This window comes from Anomaloglossus baeobatrachus, chromosome 5 (genome assembly GCF_048569485.1).
Source record: "Anomaloglossus baeobatrachus isolate aAnoBae1 chromosome 5, aAnoBae1.hap1, whole genome shotgun sequence".
In the NCBI taxonomy this organism is placed as follows: Eukaryota; Metazoa; Chordata; class Amphibia; order Anura; family Aromobatidae; genus Anomaloglossus; species Anomaloglossus baeobatrachus.
This window is the reverse complement of record NC_134357.1, coordinates 538,404,274-538,424,597: the sequence shown is the minus strand read 5'-3', so window position 1 is coordinate 538,424,597 and position 20,324 is coordinate 538,404,274. Positions and strand designations below refer to the sequence as shown.

The 20,324-nt window shown below is 46.6% G+C and overlaps 2 protein-coding genes across 3 annotated transcripts in view; both read right to left on the bottom strand.

The window, feature by feature from the left end:
• LOC142312194 (uncharacterized) overlaps nt 1-20,324 on the bottom strand; it is a 163,675-nt gene that overhangs the window by 47,638 nt on the left and 95,713 nt on the right. The gene's annotated exons all lie outside the window — the stretch shown is intronic.
• On the bottom strand, nt 33-19,064 carry LOC142312191 (oocyte zinc finger protein XlCOF8.4-like). 2 transcript variants are annotated; one of them, XM_075351092.1, is made up of 6 exons: nt 18,820-19,064; nt 1,191-1,619; nt 985-1,108; nt 806-903; nt 522-612; nt 33-107 (listed from the first exon to the last, which is right to left on the bottom strand). In XM_075351092.1, exons 2-6 carry the CDS (start codon nt 1,443-1,445, stop codon nt 100-102), a joined length of 576 nt encoding a protein of 191 aa, XP_075207207.1. In that variant the 5' UTR covers nt 1,446-1,619; nt 18,820-19,064; the 3' UTR covers nt 33-99. The 2 variants fall into 2 exon arrangements, with proteins under 2 accessions (XP_075207207.1, XP_075207206.1); XM_075351091.1 differs by having other exon boundaries at nt 36-131.

Genomic DNA, 20,324 nt, shown 5'->3' with positions numbered 1-20,324 from the left:
GAAGTTGCTAGAGAAAAACTGTTTCCATATTCTGAACATGAAATTGGCTTCTTGGCAGTTTTATTTTTAACTCCGCTCCTTTTGTGACTTTTCTTTTTCTTAATAGTCTGTGATGAATCAAAATAACGGACCTGGTTAAAAGGATTGGATGATAGATCGTTGCTGTGAAGGGACGGTGATATATTTGGAATAATGGTATTCATTTCAGTTATAACTCGAGTGATATCAACTTTATCTGATTTTGAAATTGAAGATGTCAGTTGTCCCTCTGATCTTCTAATGCAAACATCTGCCAAGAATAAAATATATATATATATATATATATATATATATATATATCTTTTTATACTATTTCTATATAACATATCCATAGAATTGCAAGATATGTAGGAAAATTCAATTATATCCGAAGACAACGACAGTTCACAATCTAACAGTAGACCTCAGAGCAAGACTCAGTAGAGCATGATGTGCAACTCTCAGAATCTGTGACTTCTCTGCATCAAGTGGTCAATACTCACCTGAGTTGCTATATGTAGGAATCTCTTCTTCACACCTCTCATCACCCCTCATATATATCTCTGTAGTATTAATATGGCTCAGATCTTCACCCTGAAAAAAAATATTGTAAAAAAATCACAGACAGATGGAGAAGTCACATGTATGATCAGCTCTACTGCCATTTCCACCATTATCATAACACAAGTATAAAACATATAATACTGATGGATAAAACAACACTGAACACAAGACCTTCACAGCCGTCTACACATCATACATTTCTTGACACTTTATCTCCATCTACCTGATAATCCTGAGGCACACTGTGATTTTCTTGTTTATAGTCCTGTGGAAGAAGAGGACGGGGACATCTCTCTGGTGTTGTCTTCTTACTGGATAGAACTGGAGGAAACACATACAGGGATTGAAGTCCTTCCTTAAATACAGATACTTATAGACTGTGTATTTAGTCCTCTGTATTACCTGATGATGTGTGGGGCTGGGGAACCTCCATCATGACAGCCTTGTACAGATCTTTGTGTCCTTCTATATACACCCATTCCTCCATGGAGAAATAGATAGTGACGTCCTGATACCTTATAGGAACCTGACACATACAATGATACTGTCATCCCCCGATCCCTTCATAACGTTACTGTATAATGTCCCAGCATTCCCAGCAGTGTCACCTCTCCAGTCAGCAGCTCAATCATCTTGTAGGTGAGTTCTAGGATCTTCTGGTCATTGATGTCCTCATGTATCAGGGGGTGAGGTGGAGGCCCCGTGATTAGGCTCAGGGGTCTTCCCCATCCCTCAGACATAAGGTCCTGACAGCGATCACTAGAGGTCTTCTTCACTACTGTGTAATCCTGGTTATGGAGAGACACCGTAAGAAATTTCACTACAGACATTTCCTGAGTCCTCACCTCTTCAGTTCTGTCCATCTGTTATTCCCATAGATAAGAATGATGTAATGTGACGTCATCAGAATCTCTCACTTCTCCAGTAAGCCGGAAGAGGATCTCTAGGGTGAGGTGCAATATCTTCTCATTCTTGTCCATCAGGAAAATTCTCTTATATAGAAGATCTCCACTGAGAGGATACGATATTGTAGGAACCTGAATAGCAAAAAGATGAGCCCAAGTAAGCTGATGCTCAGACAGTTTGCAGACATAGATGGATTATTTCTTCTAATTGATTAACTTAAAAACTGGATTTTTAACTCCTCAAATGGTGCGGTTAATAGCAACTGTCACATGCAGTTGGTTAAGCAGAGCATTGGCATCGCAATGTGCGGTTCTCTGAAAACGACAAAATAATAATTTATGTGAGTGGAGGCCTCCCAAACAGATGATGTTGGGTCAGCGAATGATCCAGTATGTCCGATTTCAAACTGACACAATAACGCTCAACACTAGAGATGAGCAAAGCTTTGGAAGTTCAGTTCGGCAGGTAAAGTTGAGCCTTTAAAAAGTTCAGCTTGTGGCGCCAACTTGATTCGAACCTCAATGGAAGTCTGTAATTGGGCAGTTTGTTGCTCCACACACATGCTGCTAGCCATAAGCAGAACATCTCAGGGGGAAGGTGGGCGGGAGTTTCCAAATTGTTTTTTTTGTGTGCACACTACATCTGATCATGCTGATTTTACCTCTAGTTGAGCCGTTCAAACACTGAAAGCGGCGCGTACTTGGCTGACCATCACTCATGCCCAAGCACAGCGCTGCTTGCTTGAGTGGTTTGTACTTGTAACTCATTCGAACTTCGAACCAGAACTTTGTTTTTCTGGTAGTCTATTTCAGAACCCGAACATCGAATCTCAGGTTCGCTCATCTCTATTCAACATTCGAATCAAAAGGAGATAAAGCAGTTCAATGATGATGAGCACACCTGAATAAATACTACTACAATTTTATTAGAGTAATTGGATGCTTGGACGGGAAGATCTTCTGGAAAAATGCTCTAATTTCCCATTGACTTCCATTATTCTAGTAACATGAGTCAAGCCTGTCCGAACATTCAACTGCTTGTTACGAGTACCTGACCATGGTAGTTCTCTCTCATCATCACTAGTACTATAGTCCAAATAGCCTATATGAATGCTGGTGAAAAGGCATGATGCTGGTGGAAATACTGGTAATCAGCCTATGTTCAAAAAACCTGTTTGGCTAAGTTGACACACTGCGTTTTTTTGACGCTGCGTTTTTGGCCGCTAAAAACGCACAAAAACGCACCCGCGGCAAATAAACGCAGCAAAAAAACGCATGCGTTTTTACCGTGATTTGGTGCGTTTTTGGCTGCGTTTTTTATCTCTGCGGTTTTCCAATGCATTGCATGGGGGGAAAACGCAGAAAAACGCAGGAAAGAATTGACATGTCCATTTTTTTTTTTTTAAGCTCAAAAACGCAGCTTAAAAAAAAAGTTGTGTGCGGACAGCAAAATTGAAAACTCATAGACTTTGCTGGGGAAGCAAAGTCATGCAGTTTTGAGGCCAAAAAAGCACCCGAAAAACGCGCAAAAACGCTGCGAAAAACGCACTGTGTGCACGTAGCCTTATCAAGAGATGTTTAAATGCAGGTAGAAGCTGTCCTGAGAATACAATCAAGAGTCCAATATCCAAGCCATGTAAGATGCAAGACTGGGAAACAAACTCACAAGGTAGATATAAAGGTAATAGAAAAGCGTAGCCTAAAATTGCAGGGAATGTCCTGGGAACAAACACCCCACGCGTATCGCTGTGGACCAGAGCATTGTCAGGGGAAGTGTCACTTAAGTGTTTTTATGGTGTGTTGTTTGGTTATTAATACAATTGTATTATTTATCCAGGTGTGCTCATCACTATTGTATTGCTATCTCTATACTTTGGATCACGTTTGTCATTAGCACATTTTTTTTTTTTTTTACCATTTGTTGGTTGTGTACCCTATTTTACCATTTTAAGTCTCGACACAGGAGGCTGACATTTTATCATAGAGGCCTCAGACCTAAATGCTCCCGTGTGTCGGGGTTGAGGGAGATAGTTGTTGGCCTATAGGATTTAGTGTCCAAATCCAGTACTGCTTTTGCCAGAGATCATTCTTTATGCAAAGATGTTAATGAGGTGCTTGATGTCCTTGGTGTCACCAGGTAGATTAGTGAACTTTTCCTACCTACTAATTTTACATCCGACTCCTTTTCTTTGGCTTTGATAACGCTTGAACTGTCAAGACACCTCTTCCCAACATGGCCAATTTCCGTTTTAGAGTTTTCATTTTTTTTTCTCTCCATCTTCCAAGGGCCATTACCTTTACAATTCTCTACCCAAATAAACATGTTAGGTCTTATATTTTGTGGAACAAGTTGTCCTGTTGAATGATATCTTTCACTTTACCACATACTACCGTATTTTTCTGATTATAAGACGCACCGGACCATAAGACGCACCCTGGTTTTAGAGGAGGAAAACAGGAAAATAAAATTTTAAGCAAAAAATGTGGTAATGACACACTTATGGGTCGAGGATCTGCTGCTGACACTTATGGGGGTAATGTCCCCAAATTCTCTACTAAGGTACCCCATCCTGGTAATGATCCCCCTGCCTTGTATATGATCCCTATCCTTGTATATATGTCCCCCATCCTGGTATATATTTCCATCCTGCTATATACCGCTATCATGGTATATATTCCCATCCTGCTATATACCACCATGGTATAGCCCCAATCCTGCTACATAGCGCCATCCTGGTATATGACCTTATCCTACTATATACCCCCATCCATCCTGCTATATACCCCATCCATCCTGCTATATACCCCATCCATCCTGCTATATACCCCCATCCATTCTGCTATATACCCCCATCCATCCTGGTATATGGCCGCATCCTGGTATATACCCGCATCCTGCTATATGGCCTGTATCCTGTGGCATACAACAAAAATAAATGTTTATACTCACCTTTCCTCGCTCCATGCAGCATCGCTCCTCCTCCTGTCAGTGCCGGCAGCAGCGCCGCTGGAGTGTGGAGCCGTCACCGTTGTCTGCAGCATCGCTCGTCCTCCTGTCTGCCGGCCCGCTGACCTGTGTGGAGACTAGCGCTGCGCATGGCGATGGCGTCATCGCTGTGCTCACCGCTCTCTACACAGATCAGCTGGCCGGCAGACAGGAGGAGACCACGATGCTGCAGACAACGGTGACGGGTGAGTATACTTATTCATTGCCCCCCCCGATGATGATGATGCACGGGGGGCAGTGAATATAGCCGCACATGATCACTCCAGGCTGTAGTTGCCAGGGGTGATCATGTGGGAAGGCTGTTAATTATGCGCACACCCCCTGCCCATCATCCCGCCCACCTGTCAGCGCCGGCTTCAGCGCAGAGAGATGATGGGCGGGAGGATGGGCGTGCATATGAAATGAGCGGGCCCATGTGGTCACGGCAGGCTGCTACAGCCTGCTCATACCACCGATGACCTGCTCCACCACAGCACCCTCATTCCCCGCAGCCACATTCAGACTATAAGACGCACCCCCCACTTTCCCCCAACATTTGAGGGAAAAAAAAGTGAGTCTTATAGTCCAAAAAATACAGTATATTGGAAAACTCAAAAAAATGTCAAATCCTAATTTTGTTTTTTTTGGGGGGAATTGTTTCATAATGCGTACATTGTGCGGTAAGAATCACCTGACATCATTGTGGTCCACGTCAGCACGATTACACCAAACTTGTCCAGTTATTTAATATTTTACTGGTGAAGAGTTGTTACATTTTTATTTTTTGGTTAAGGGGTCAGAACTGACGTTTTCATTGATGGATAACCTTTTGGAGGTAGGTAGAATATTTTGATCGCTTATTAAATTTTTTTGCTGTGTTGCAGTGACCAAAAAGAAATGTTCCCATTTCGCTTTATTGTTAAGTCAGAAAAAAGCAATAAGTGATTTAAATATTTTTTATTAATTTTTTATTATTTTTTTTTTTTTTTTTTAGTGTCTTTCATAGTCTCCTTAGTGAACCGAAACCTACAATTATCTGATTGCTTGTAATATACTGTATTTTTGGGAGGAAAATGTGAATGTAGCTTACTGGGAGGTGGAGAATGGGTGCTGTGCTGGCTGCGGTGGGGGCTGTGTGGAGGAGGGCGGTGCGGTGGGTGAGATGCTCTGTTGGCGGTGCGGGCTTCAAATAATGGTGCCTGGATGTTCACAGATGGAGCTTTTGGCTCAAGAGCTCATCAAATGGTGCCTGGAGGTGGCATGTGCGCAGATGAGATATTGGCTTGTCATTGAGCCAAGAGCTCAATCTGCGCACACGACGATTCCGGGCGCCATATCTTTGAAGCCCGCACCTCCAACAGAGCATCTGTGACACCTGCCGCACCACCCTACTTCACACAACCAGCACAGCGCCCACAACCAGCACGGCGCACGCAGCCAGCACAGCCCCACTCCAGCACCGCCTCTGGCTCTTGTGATCCCGCTCCACCACTGCTGCCGCCCCCCTTCCGGTAAGACACCGCCGAAGTATAATACGCACTCTCCTTTTTTTTTACCTTTTTTATCATTAAATTTGGGGTGCGTCTTATAATCCAGTGCATCTTATAAAACAAAAAATATGGTATATACAATACAGTACAGCTGCATGTAGTAAATATCATGATATCTTATGAATACCAGCTAGAGACTAGGTTTCAAGGCAGCCCTGGCTAACACAGCAACTCATCAGTGCGTCTCAGCATTTCTGATGGTGGCATGCATTGACGCGCATCCATGTCGGCGAGCGGTTATTTTCGCTGTCAGAGGATAACAGCAGCATTTAACAGGTTTATAGTCGAAGACAGAGCTCCACTTGTGACTGTTGGAGGCAGATCATGGCTGTGACATAGTATCTGCCAGGTAAGGGCTGTGTTCTGCTTATGAGCCCGCCCCATACACCCACTCCTGACTAGTGATGAGCAAACCTGAAGTTTGATATTCGAAGTTTGGTTTCAAACACAGACTAAAAAAAAACAAACCAAAGTTTGAGTTTGAAGTTTGAGTGACGAGTGCAAACCACTCAGGTGAGTAGCGCTGTGCTTGGGTATGAGTGATGCTCAGCCCTGAGGGAGCCACTTGCAGTGTTCGAATGGCTCACACTGGGGGTAAAATCAGGGTGATAAGATGCAGTGTGCACACACAAAACAAAATTAAAAATTGAAAAACCCCGTCCATCCTCCCCCGGAAGTGTTCTACTTATGGCTGGCTGCATGTGGGTGGAGACATGAACTGCCCAATTACTGACTTCTATTGAGGTTCAGATCAAGTCAGGGTCATAATCCAAACCTTATCTAAAGTTCAAATTTGCCCTGCAAACCAAATATCCAAAGGTTTGCTCATCTCTACTCCTGACTTGCGCAGTATATGAGCTGTACCTGTTGGAAAGGGGTTAAAGAACAGTGCGGCAATGGTCAAAGATGAACAAATTTATTTATTGGAGTATAATTCAATTGTGCCTGAATTGTACTGTTTTTTTGTACTTTGCTTCACACAAATTCAGTGAAAATTAGGCCTTCGCATCATAACAGCATGACGCCACAACTTGGACCGCAACACCAGGACATACACTGTTAATAGAGGCCCAACTTGGTGCCAGAAGGCTGGGCGTTTAGTAAAGTAGGCCAAAAAATATGCACGCAAATGGGAAAGGAGTGGCACAAAGGATGGAGAGCCAAAGGCTATGTGCGCACTTACCGGATTTTGCCGCGGATTTTCCGCGGATTTGCTGCATGTTTCGCTGCAGAAAATGTTCATAACATCTCTGCAGTGAATCACCAGCAAATCCTATGGAGAAAAAAAATCCTGTGCGCACTAGGCGGAATTTGACAGCTGCATGTTTTGCTGCGGGAATTCCGCAACAAAAACAAGTGCATGTCAATTCTTTTCCGCACGTCGCTGCGGGATGTCACTCCATTGACTCCAATGTTAATCATGAAATCCCGCAGGGAATAACGCAGGCAGCAAATTCTGTGCGGTTCACTGCGTTTTCCTGCGTTATTCCCTGCGGTATTTCGCGGTTTACCTCCGGTAATGTGCATCGCTTATCTGCGGTTTTGCAGGGAAGTGATGTCATTACAGGAAGAGGAAGCCGTGCAGAGAGTAAACACAAACACATCACAGACACAGATAGACATCACAGACACATAGAACACAGACACAGACACAGAAAGAAAACGGAAATATAGAAAACAAAGAACGTGGGCTCCGCTGCATATTTACCTTCCAGCCGAGGTAAGCACACAGCGGCGGCCCGGTATTCTCAGGCTGGGGAGGGAGAGGGGCAGGGATAATGTCCCCCGCCTCACTCCCCCTCCCGCAGCCGAGAATATCAGCCGCAGCTGCCCCGGGACTGTCGCATGCATTATGCGGCAGCACCGGCGTGTCCTCGGCTCTTCTTGCTGCCGTGTAGCAGTGGCAGCAAGGTAATACAAGGGGTTAATGATGGTGGGGGACCACCGCCATTAACTCCAGGCTTGATCATGGCAGCGTCTATGAGACAGCTGACATGATCAACCCGTAAGTAAAGTGAAAAAAACACACACACAGAAAAATCCTTTATTTTAAATAAAACAAACAAGCCTCGTTCACCATTTTATTAACCCCTCCTGCACCAAAGCTCCGGCGTAATCCACAGGTCCTGCGCTGCTTACATCCAGCCGCGACTGTCACAGACACAGCGCTGAATGAAAGCAGCAGACAGCAGAGGTAATTACCAGTCATTTCCCACGGCCGGTAATGTGAACTCACTGCCGACCGTGGGAAATGCAGCGATCTGTCATCTATCTATCTATCCCTCTATCTATTCTTCTGTCTATCTACTATCTCAGAATTAAATGACTTTTTTTTTTTTCTTCAATGTGCTTTATTGCATTGAATGCAATAAAGCACATCCCAACCCGCACGCGGCAATACCGCGGTAAAACCGCGGCAAACCGCATGCGGTTTTCGGGTGCGGTTTCCCGCGGTTTTTTACCGCGGGTGCGGTAATCTTTGAGAGCATGCGGAATTTTCTCAAGAAAATTCCATTTCCCAGTGCGCACATAGCCAAATAGCGGCAGGAAACCGGCGCTGGACCCAGGAAGGGTGAAGTATCTGCTCTGTTTGTTATTTTAGCTATACAAGACCATCTGGTCCCCTTTCCTTAAAGAAGATCACTTTAACATCTCTTGTAACGATAAGAGATTATATCTTACCAGACTAATAAATTAAATAACACTCAGATAAATACAACATAAATAAAAGTGTAAATAAAATACACAACTCTAAAACTATCTTTGCCCACAGAATGTTTAATACCCGACAATAGGAAGTCAATCAATTATTATGAACCTCTGCACAACAACTCCGTACTCATTCCTGCAGTGAGACAGTTATTGTGGAGTTGCTGTATGGAGGATATGCACATAGACCTTTTTTTCTGCCAAGGGCCATTTGAACATTTATAACTTTATTCGGGGCCCAAAAAAATTACCAACTTGAAAAAGATCTTGCGATATTTGGTCAAACAGTGAAAGGGAATCTGTCAGCAGGTTTTTGCTACCTCATCTGACAGCAAAATAATGTAGGCAAAGAGATCCTGAAAACAACAGTGTATCACATAGATTACTGGCTGCAGCCATTCTGAAATAAAGAATTTAGATAGAGGAGCAAAACAGAGCTGAGATAGCTGCCCGTGCCCACATCAGGCTCTCAATAAAGATTATACATTGACAGTGAGGTGTCAATCACACCAGGGGGAGTGTCGGACTACCCTCACATGCGTTTGTAGTCTTGCAATGGTAATCACAGCCCTTTAGTTTATGTAAATAATTGCTCACACATTGATAAGAGAAGCACAGTTGCTTTTTAAAGCCTTAGGGTGGTGTCACACACAGTGACGACGACAACGACGTCGCTGCTACGTCACCATTTTCTGTGACGTTGCAGCGACGTCCTGTCGCTGTCACTGTGTTTGACATCCAGCAACGACCTGGCCCCTGCTGTGAGGTCGCCGGTCGTTGCTGAATGTCCAGCTTCATTTTTTGGTCATCGCTCTCCCACTGTGACGCACACATCGCTGTGACAGCGAGAGAGCGAGAAAATGAAGGGAGCAGGGAGCAGGAGCCGGCATCTGGCAGCTGCAGTAAGCTGTAACCACGGTAAACATCGGGTAACCAAGGGAAGACCTTTCCCTGGTTACCCGATATTTACCTTCGTTACCAGCGACCGCCGCTCTCGCTGCCAGTGCCGGCTCCTGCTCTCTGCACATGTAGCTGCAGTACACATCGGGTAATTAACCCGATGTGTACTGTAGCTAGGAGAGCAGGGAGCCAGCGCTAAGCAGTGTGCGCAGCTCCCTGCTCTCTGCACATGTAGCTGCAGTACACATCGGGTAATTAACCCGATGTGTACTGTAGCTAGGAGAGCAGGGAGCCAGCGCTAAACAGTGTGCGCAGCTCCCTGCTCTCTGCACATGTAGCTGCAGTACACATAGGGTAATTAACCCGATGTGTACTGTACCTAGGAGAGCAGGGAGCCAGCGCTAAGCGGTGTGCGCGGCTCCCTGCTCTCTGCACATGTAGCTGCAGTACACATCGGGTAATTAACCCGATGTGTACTGTAGCTAGGAGAGCAGGGAGCCAGCGCTAAGCAGTGTGCGCGGCTCCCTGCTCTCTGCACATGTAGCACAGCGACGCGTGTCGTTATGATCGCTGCTGCTTCTGCTGTGTTTGACAGCTAAGCAGTGATCATAACAGCGACTTACAAGGTCGCTGTTACGTCACAGAAAATGGTGACGTAACAGCGACGTCATTGTCGCTATGTGTGAACCCAGCTTTAGGGCATGCTGACCTCAGCTTACGTAGCAAAAACTTGCTGACAGATTAGATTCCCTTTAACTTGCACCTAATGGGATAGCTGGAACTGCTTCTATTTGATGCAGCTGTGATGTTAGGTGGTATTGATCATGTTGCTATGTTGCTCCTCACAACTGATTTTTCAGGAAAATCATTTGTCTCTGAAAAACTTTGGAAAGAAATTGCAGCAGTAAATAGTTTTGAACAGAGAGGTATATTACACTCATGTTTCCTCACAGTGGGAAATTCATCACTGCTCACATTACATTATACTGTAGAACTCAAGCAATGTGAGGTCTTCCATATACATCACATAGGAGACACAGTGGCTGCAACACATACAGCTGAAACTAGTAGTTTACATCTACTATATAAAAAGACACATCTGCATGTTCTTTCCCGTTTTAGGTCAGTTAGGAACCAAAATTATTTATATTTGCAGAAAGAGAAAGAGATGGGTGCAATTTACAGATACCTCAAGGTACCTCTTAATTGTTTCTGTACAAACAATTATATGCAAGAACAAACAAGATGGAAATGTCCAGCCATCATACTGCTCAAGAAGGGGACGGGTTCTATGTACCAGAGATGAACATGCTTTGGTCAGACATGTGCATATCAACCTAAGAACAAAAGCAAAAGACCGTGTGAAGATGCTGACGGAAGCTGGTAAGATTGTGTCATGAAGGCCACTCTGCCAGGAAGAAGCTATTACTCAAAAAAAAAAAAACATTAAAAAGCCAGATTAATGTTTGCAAATGCACACAGGAACAAAGACCTTCATTTTTGGAGACATGTCCTGTGGTCTGACAAAACTAAAATTGAACTGGCTATAATGATCATCGTTATGTTTGGAGGAAAAAGGGACAAGCTTTGAAGCCTAAGAACACCATCCCAACTGTGAAACACGGGGATGGCAGCATCATGTTTTGGGGTTGTTTTGCTGAAGGAGGGGCTGGTGCACTTCATAAATAGATGGCATCATGAGTAAAGAAGATTATGTGGCAATACTAAAGCAACATCTCAAGAAATCAGCCAGGGACTTAAAGCTTGGGTGGAAATGGGTCTTCCAAATGGAAAATGATCTGAAGCATACTGCAAAACTGCTTACAAAGTGGCATAAGGAGAAGTCAATGTTTTGGAGTGGCCATCACAAAGCCCTGATCTCAATCCTATTGAAAATTTATGGGCAAAGATGAAAAGGTGAGTGAGGGCAAAGCAACCTACAAACATAACTCAGTTACGTCAGTTCTGTCAGGAGGAATGGGCCCAAATTCCTACCAACTATTGTGAGAAGCTTCTGGAAGGATATCCAAAATGTGTTACCCAAGTCATACCGTTTAAGGGCAATGATACCAAATACTAATGAAATGGATGGAAACTTTTGACTTTGCAGGAAGTAATACAAATGTCTTAAAACATTCTCTCTCTCTCTCTCATTCTGGCATTTGGCAAATTTAAATTATTTTGGTTCCTAATTGACCTAAAACGGGAAAGTTTTATTCTGCTTTCATGTCACTCAGTGAGAAAAACCTGCAGATGTGTCTTTATAGAGAGCGGAGGGAAACGTCTGGTTTCAACTGTACATCACATAGGAGCCACTGTGAGGGGTAGAGAGTATGGTCACTCTGGGCTCGCTCAGAGGGGCTCATCTTGAGCTACTGCCACTCTTAACTGTGTACAGTTAAGCTCTGCATTAAAGCAGAGACATGATCTCCCTGCACTACTGCTCTCCATTCTGAAAACCGCGGGTCACTTTAAACCTGTGGTCTACAGAACGGAAGGGTGATGCACTAGCCAAGGTGTCTTCATATTGCTGTGGGACTCTGATATCATATGTGTGCACCAAAACGATGAGAACGCTTTGCTGGCGGACACCATCAGATCCTGGATTTGGAGACTTTATTGAAAAAAAATTTTTAAAAAAAATCACATAAAGTGTGGTATAAAGTATGAAAAACCTTCTTATAGTGTGGGGGCTCCATAAAGTGTGGGGGCCATTATACAGCGTGGGAGCTAATATGGGGCTATTATACAGTTTATGGCCTAGTTGGGGGCCATCATACAGCGTGGGGACAACTGAAGGAACATCACATGTAAGTCACTATCTATAACTGTGCTGTAATCTGTTATATGTTCTACTGTACTGGTATCTACCACTATATGGGGACACCATGGCAGTAATATTGTTGTTGGTTTTTGTATAGAGATTTATTTCCAGTAATGTCATAGTCATCTGCTGAGGTTCCTCTGCACCCACGATTAGGCTGTTCCATAGTAGCGGAAATCAGGATTACCTGATTATGGGCCACTCAGATATTTTGACCACCTGAGCTGAATCAATGGGGTTGGAGCATATACATCACATAGAAGACGCTGGGGCCAGAGCATGCACATCACCGGAGATGCTGGGGCCGGAGCATGCACATCACCGGAGATGCTGGGGCCGGAGCATGCACATCACCGGAGATGCTGGGGCCGGAGCATGCACATCACCGGAGATGCTGGGGCCGGAGCATGCACATCACCGGAGATGCTGGGGCCGGAGCATGCACATCACCGGAGATGCTGGGGCCGGAGCATGCACATCACCGGAGATGCTGGGGCCGGAGCATGCACATCACCGGAGATGCTGGGGCCGGAGCATGCACATCACCGGAGATGCTGGGGCCGGAGCATGCACATCACCGGAGATGCTGGGGCCGGAGCATGCACATCACCGGAGATGCTGGGGCCGGAGCATGCACATCACCGGAGATGCTGGGGCCGGAGCATGCACATCACCGGAGATGCTGGGGCCGGAGCATGCACATCACCGGAGATGCTGGGGCCGGAGCATGCACATCACCGGAGATGCTGGGGCCGGAGCATGCACATCACCGGAGATGCTGGGGCCGGAGCATGCACATCACCGGAGCCGCTGGGACCGGAGCATGCACATCACCGGAGCCGCTGGGACCGGAGCATGCACATCACCATAGCCGCTGGGGCCGGAGCATACACAACACATAGGGGGTCGCTGGGGCCGGAGCATACACATCGCACAGGAGACGCTGGGGCCGGAGCATACACATCGCACAGGAGACGCTGGGGCCGGAGCATACAGATCGCACAGGAGACGCTGGGGCCGGAGCATACACATCACACAGGAGACGCTGGGGCCGGAGCATACACATCACACAGGAGACAAGAACTCAGCAGGGAGAAGAGCACAGGAGCAGCCTCATACCAGAGAAGCTCCACCAACAACACCGACCGCATCCTGCACATTACAGGCTCCAATATGGCTGCATGAGAGCAACGAAAACACACGGCTCCTCAATGTGAGGGCACAAAAGTGCAAAATCATGAAGGGAATCAAGGAGTTAATTTTTTTTTTTTTTTTTTTTTTTTTTTAAAAACCATTTCAGGTTTAAGTTGACGGTCCACCATCATCCGATTCACCCATAAAGGGAGACAAGAGATGGACACCACTTAAATCATCATGCAGGTTGTGAAGGACGTTTAATAAGAATCAGACGTAACAAAAAATAATCCAAACAATTATTACCTCATAATTATCTGTTGCCACTTTCGGAATTTCCACACTCCCTCCGCATCCAGCCTGCCTCTCACATCACATTTATAATAAAAGTACAGTTTGTCCAGAACCATACTTACACATTCATCTACAGCAAAGCTTTCCTTCTTGTACACATACAAATTTCTACTATTCCATAACACTTCCTTCACACACGCAAGAAACAACCACAACACCCTGTCTTTCTCACGCCCTAAATTGCAGAGCCCAAACATCACAATGCCATAACTCAGCTTCTGTACCCCGGTCAACTCACCACATAAACCCCTCAGCTTGTCCCAGACGTCCCTAGCATATCGACACGACCACAACACATGATGCACCTCCTCATTACTTCCACACCGCTCTCTTGGACACCGTTCAGATACAGCCAAACCTTTCCTCTTTTGCACACTCTTAACAGGCAGAACCCCATGTAATGACATCCACACCAGATCTTTCTGCTTATTAGACATATCACACCGATCAAGCTTCCTCCATACCTCCTCAGCCTCCGCAGACCTGAGGCCATTGATATTACACAACATGTCATCCACACACATCCTCTTCACCACAGCCTTGTTCCGTAAGAAACTCACCATTTGCAGTTTTTCCAGTCGGTATTTTTTTATAAAACATTCCATACGCAAATACCACTGGGGACATAAAAAAGCAATAGGCTTAGCATTATCAGGCGGCAGCCATTTCAGCCGATACACCATGGTACCCGAGAGATATCTGGCCATACAAGCCGCTTTTGTTTGCTTTGAAAGCAGCTCAACAAAAAAACAGATGCAATTAATGCCAATAAAGGATTCCAGATTGGGGAAACCAGCACCACCATTTCTCCTGCTTTTAAGCAGTATTTCCCTTTTGGCCTTTTCTATAGCGCTGCCCCAGAAAAAAATGAATAAAAGCCTATTGATCTTTTTTAACATCTCCACAGAAGGGGGGAAAACCAATGCCAAATAAATCAGCATGGGCAGGATAACACTTTCAATTATCAAAATTTTCCCAGCAAAAGAAAGCTCCCGCAACCGCCACATGTCCAACTTCCTCGCAATCTTCCCTCCTAACTCCTTCCAGCTTTCTTCACCTCTCAGGTCCTCATTCAGACACACACCCAGCACTTTGATCCCACCACTCACCACTTCCATGTCCGCATCCCTCAATACAGTGTTGCTGAAAAACACTTTCACCTTACTTTCCCCCAATTGATTCTGAATGCCGAGGCAATACAAAATAGGTTGACTAACAGCTTCACTCTTACAAGATCACTCTCGGACTCACACAGCACACATACATCATCCATATAGCCCACCACCTTAATCGTGTTACCACCGCTGCCAGGGACCAATAGACCCTTAAAGACTTTATCCCTCCTAATTAGCTGAAGCAGAGGCTCCATCACACAAATAAATAATATGGGCGACAGAGGACAGCCTTGTCTCACCCCAGACAAAATTTCAAAGGATGCAGTCAGGACCCCGTTCACTTGCACCCTGCTCCTAGCACCCCCATACAACCCCATAATCAGTCTTACTAACCTCTCAGGAAACCCCATCCGCTCCAACACACTAAATAAAAAGAAATGTGCCACACGGTCAAAGGCTTTCTCAAAGTCCAGCGCACACACAATCACGCTCTTCTTCCGGGTCCCACAATCTTCAATCATATCCCGCACCAGGCAAACATTCTCATGCAGTTTACGTTTAGGCACCGCGCACACTTGCTCTTCCTCAATCACAGTATCGATCACTCCTCTCATACGTCCGGCTAAGATCTTAGCAAATAGTTTATAATCTGCATTAAGCAACGTAATCGGTCTCCAATTGGATAACCTCTTCCTCTCACCTTTCTTAAATAACAACACAACCAACCCTTCTTTCATACTTTCAGGCATACTGACACCAGAGAACAATGCACGCACAACTTCTAGGAGATCTTGGGAGATTATGCTCCAGTAACTTCCATAGAAATCACAAGGTATCCCATCATGCCCCGGGGCTTTGTTTTTTGGTGATTTACATACTGCCTCATACAACTCCTGCTCTGATACATCACATAACAACCCTTCATGCGCACTCTCAGCCACAACATTTGTAATCACATGTAGAAACTCCACATCATTCTCCAAGTCACGCACCTTCCTACCATACAACTCTCCATAAAACCTCCCCACTTCCTCCAGCACACCTTCACCTCGCACCTCATTCCCCTCCTCGGTAATCAGCACATTCATTTCCCTTTTGCCACCACACATTTTCCTAAAGAAGAACCGCGTGCACTTCTCATCCTGCTCCCGAACCCTCACTCTGGACCTGAACATGATTTCTCTCCCACGCTCTTGCATCCAGTCATCCACTTCTCTCTTCATCCTCGCCAGTTCCTCCTTGACATCCACTCCCATAGACTTACAACTATGCAAGAAGGAAATTCTCCTGTTCACACGCGCATACAACACCCGCTTCTTTTTAGCTGTGCTGTACCCAAGCCTCCGAAAGAAAAGCCTCACCCTTCCCTTGACCCACACCCACCACTGCACAATATTAGTAAACCTTTGTTTCATTCTCACCCAAGACGCATATTTCAAGCGGAAAGCTCTGTTCACACTCACATCTCCCAACACACTCACGTTCATCCGCCATCTACCTCTACCATACACAAAACCCTGCACCTCAAACACCCCACCCAAACATTCATGATCCGAAAACCAAACTTTTTCCTGAACATAGGAGACACATTGAATTGAAGATGAAGAAAAAAAATAGTCCAACCTCGAGTTTGCCAGTCCATCATCCGCATGGTAAGTAAACGAGGCTGGCTTTACTGACACTGCGTCCTGTAGGGAAAAATCGCCAACAATCCTATTCCAAAGATGGCCAGTACCATCCACCCTGGACTCCCATGTTCCTGCTCTGGCTTCTTTGGAAAGAATGCAATTAAGATCTCCCACAATAATCAAAGGTAATTTACCAGGAAGAAAAAATCTCAATTGTTCAAAAAGTGCCAAACGTTCATTCTGGACAGCATTCGCATAAATGCAAAATAACCGGAACTCCCATCCCATATAGGACAGAATCAGACACATACATCTACCCTCTTGTATAATCGTCTTCTGCTTTACACAAATGTCCTTATTTTGTATAAGAATACCAATCCCATCGTTTCTATTGGTGCTAGAAAATGACCACACTGCTTCACCATGGCTCCATTCGGTCTTTTTCGGAAATCTGGACAAACCACATTCCTGTACGCATATTACATCGCTGCCTTTAGAGGCCAGATAGTCTAGAACCGCAGCCCGCCTAGTGGCAGAAGCAAACACACGCACATTTTGAGAGGTGATTTTTAGTTGTAGGACCATGACAGACAGCTATTGAGACAGATGAGATTTTAGAAGATCATTCTTCAGGTTTCTGGAGGGAACTGCAGCAGATCCACCAACTCAGCCACACCCTCCTCTCCCAGGTACACCTCACTTAGAGATACAGGTACAGGGTCGTAAGCCCCAGCAGGGGGCGACTCACTCTCAGAATCCGATACTAAGGCGTCAAAACGATTAGATGTTGTGAGAGGATCATGCAGAGATTTCTTCAACCTTTTTAACCCTTTAGAGCCCTTTTGCCTAGCTGCAAGCACCTTAGTAAAAATAGCAACACTCTCAGGCTTAGGCATCCTGCTCTCCGCTCTTTCCTCAGGAGATAAAGTCCACTGGATATCAAGAGAACTGGATGAGAACACTGCCCCTGGGCTCTCCACCCCTCCAGGAAAATCACCCAGGGACAATGCCCCTCCAGACATAGAGGGGAGTTCCACTACTGGGGGCTCCACTGGTGGAGGATCTGCAGCCACAGCAACCAGCTCCCGAGCCACAGGGTCCTCCACCACCACAGAAGTATTGCTGTCCTCCACCACAGACAGGGTAGGTTCCACCACTTCCATCTCAGACACCACAGGAACAGGGTCTGCAGGCATAGTAGCACTAGGAGGCTCACTTAGTTGGGCTTTCACAGGTCTCCTCTCACGTGCCACGCGCCTCTCACCACCAGAGCTCCCAAACATCGGCCCGCTGACATTAGGGCAGGCCCTACAGGTATGGTCACTTGCACCACACAAATCACAGTTGGGTGGAAAAGGACACGTGGATGCCTCATGCCCAGGGTTCTTACAATTCCTACAGGAAATGCCCACACCACAGTCCTCAGAAATGTGACAATAGCGAAAGCACCTCCTGCAGAAGGAGGGCTGGCCAGGGTAATGCAGGAATCCTCTATTACCTCCAATGGAGAAGTTAGCAGGTGGGTGCATGATCCCACCAATACCCTCTGGGTCGGCTTTAAACCGAACCCAGAACTTAACATTCCCATTAAAAATGGCAAAAATGTTTTTCTGAGGTATTCCACCCCTCACTGAGGTGCAATAGCGGTACAAAAAGGCCCTGATCATAGGAATCTCCACAAAGTGATTGTACATGTGGATTGTGAGAGGTTTCTCTACATTGGAGAACAGCGGCTTCGGTGAGAGGAATTGCATGTACTCGTGGTCACGTTTCCCCTTCAAAAATTCATAGAAATTGACCGCATCCTCCTCTTGGTAAAAAGAGATGTCAAAATTACCGGCTCTATTGAACTCCTGAATGCAAAAAATCTTGTCCAATGTGAAACCGGCCAATTCCATGACCACATTACGCACCACATACTCCAACCCGATCTGCACCCCGCTGTCCTCAATCACCTCCAAACGGACCGTGTTCTTTATAGCCGCCATGATTAAATGCCCAAGGCACAAGATCTCCGCTCCACTCCGGAGTCTGCAGAGACACGCACCTCCGGCCCAGACCGAGGCAGAACCTCAGCCTGAGCCAAAGGCCGAGAATTCCCCCTGCCCCAGTAATGGGGAATCTCCACATACCTCCGCGGTAGATGCTAGAATGTATGGGCTCCTTCCATGTATGACGTACTTTGTCACGTGAAAGGGGGCGTGTTCAATGTGCAGCCTGACGTTTCCAGCCGGAATATACATTATGTTTCTAAGTCCATGTGGGAATAGAGGTGATTATAATAGAAGCGGAAAGTAAGACCCCCAGATATGAGGGTGCAGGGACCGGAGCCTGCATGAGTGGACGGGAGGAAACATCGCTACGTCCACAAACCTGAAGGAGCCCGTACATTCTAGGCTCAACCCTGCGCTTACAGGACCTGTGATGATGTCACAAGGAGGGGAGGAGTCAGGGGTCACATGATCAGCTCCTCAGTGTATGCAGGACTCTGCTGTGCTGGGTGTCATGGTGCTGGATGAGGGGAAGGTTATGTGTGGGGTCAGGAGGGGTTTACAGTGTGGATGTAGCAGAGCCGCGTGTGTACGAGGTGTACGGAGCAGAGCCGTGTGTGTATGATGTGTACGGAGCAGAGCCGTGTGTGTACGGAGCAGAGCCGTGTGTGTACGAGGTGTTCGGAGCGGAGCCGTGTGTGTACGAGGTGTACGGAGCAGAGCCGTGTGTGTACGAGGTGTTCGGAGCGGAGCCGTGTGTGTACGAGGTGTACGGAGCGGAGCCGTGTGTGTACGAGGTGTAAGGAGCGGAGCCGTGTGTGTACGAGGTGTACGGAGCAGAGCCGTGTGTGTACGAGGTGTAAGGAGCGGAGCCGTGTGTGTACGGAGCAGAGCCGTGTGTGTACGAGGTGTACGGAGCAGAGCCGTGTGTACAAGGTGTACGGAGCAGAGCCGTGTGTACAAGGTGTGCGGAGCAGAGCCGTATGTGTACGGAGCAGAGCCGTGTGTACGAGATGTACGGAGCGGAGCCGTGTGTGTACGAGGTCTACGGAGCGGAGCCGTGTGTGTACGAGGTCTACGGAGCGGAGCCGTGTGTGTACGAGGTATACGGAGCGGAGCCGTGTGTGTACAAGGTGTACGGAGCGGAGCCGTATGTGTAAGAGGTGTACAGAGCGGAGCCGTGTGTGTACGATGTGTACGGAGCGGAGCCGCGTGTGTACGAGGTGTACGGAGCGGAGCCCCGTGTGTACGAGGTGTACGGAGCGGAGCCGCGTGTGTACGAGGTGTACGGAGCGGAGCCGTGTGTGTACGGAGCAGAGCCGTGTGTACGAGGTGTACGGAGCGGAGCCATGTGTGTACGGGGTGTACGGAGCGGAGCCGTGTGTGTTCGGAGCAGAGCCGTGTGTACGAGGTGTACGGAGCGGAGCCGTGTGTGTACGAGGTGTACGGAGCGGAGCCGTGTGTGTACGGAGCAGAGCCGTGTGTACGAGGTGTACGGAGCGGAGCCGTGTGTGTACGAGGTGTACGGAGCGGAGCTGTGTGTGTACGAGGTGTACGGAGTGGAGCCGTGTGTGTACGGAGCAGAGCCGTGTGTACGAGGTGTACGGAGCGGAGCCGTGTGTGTACGAGGTGTACGGGGCGGAGCC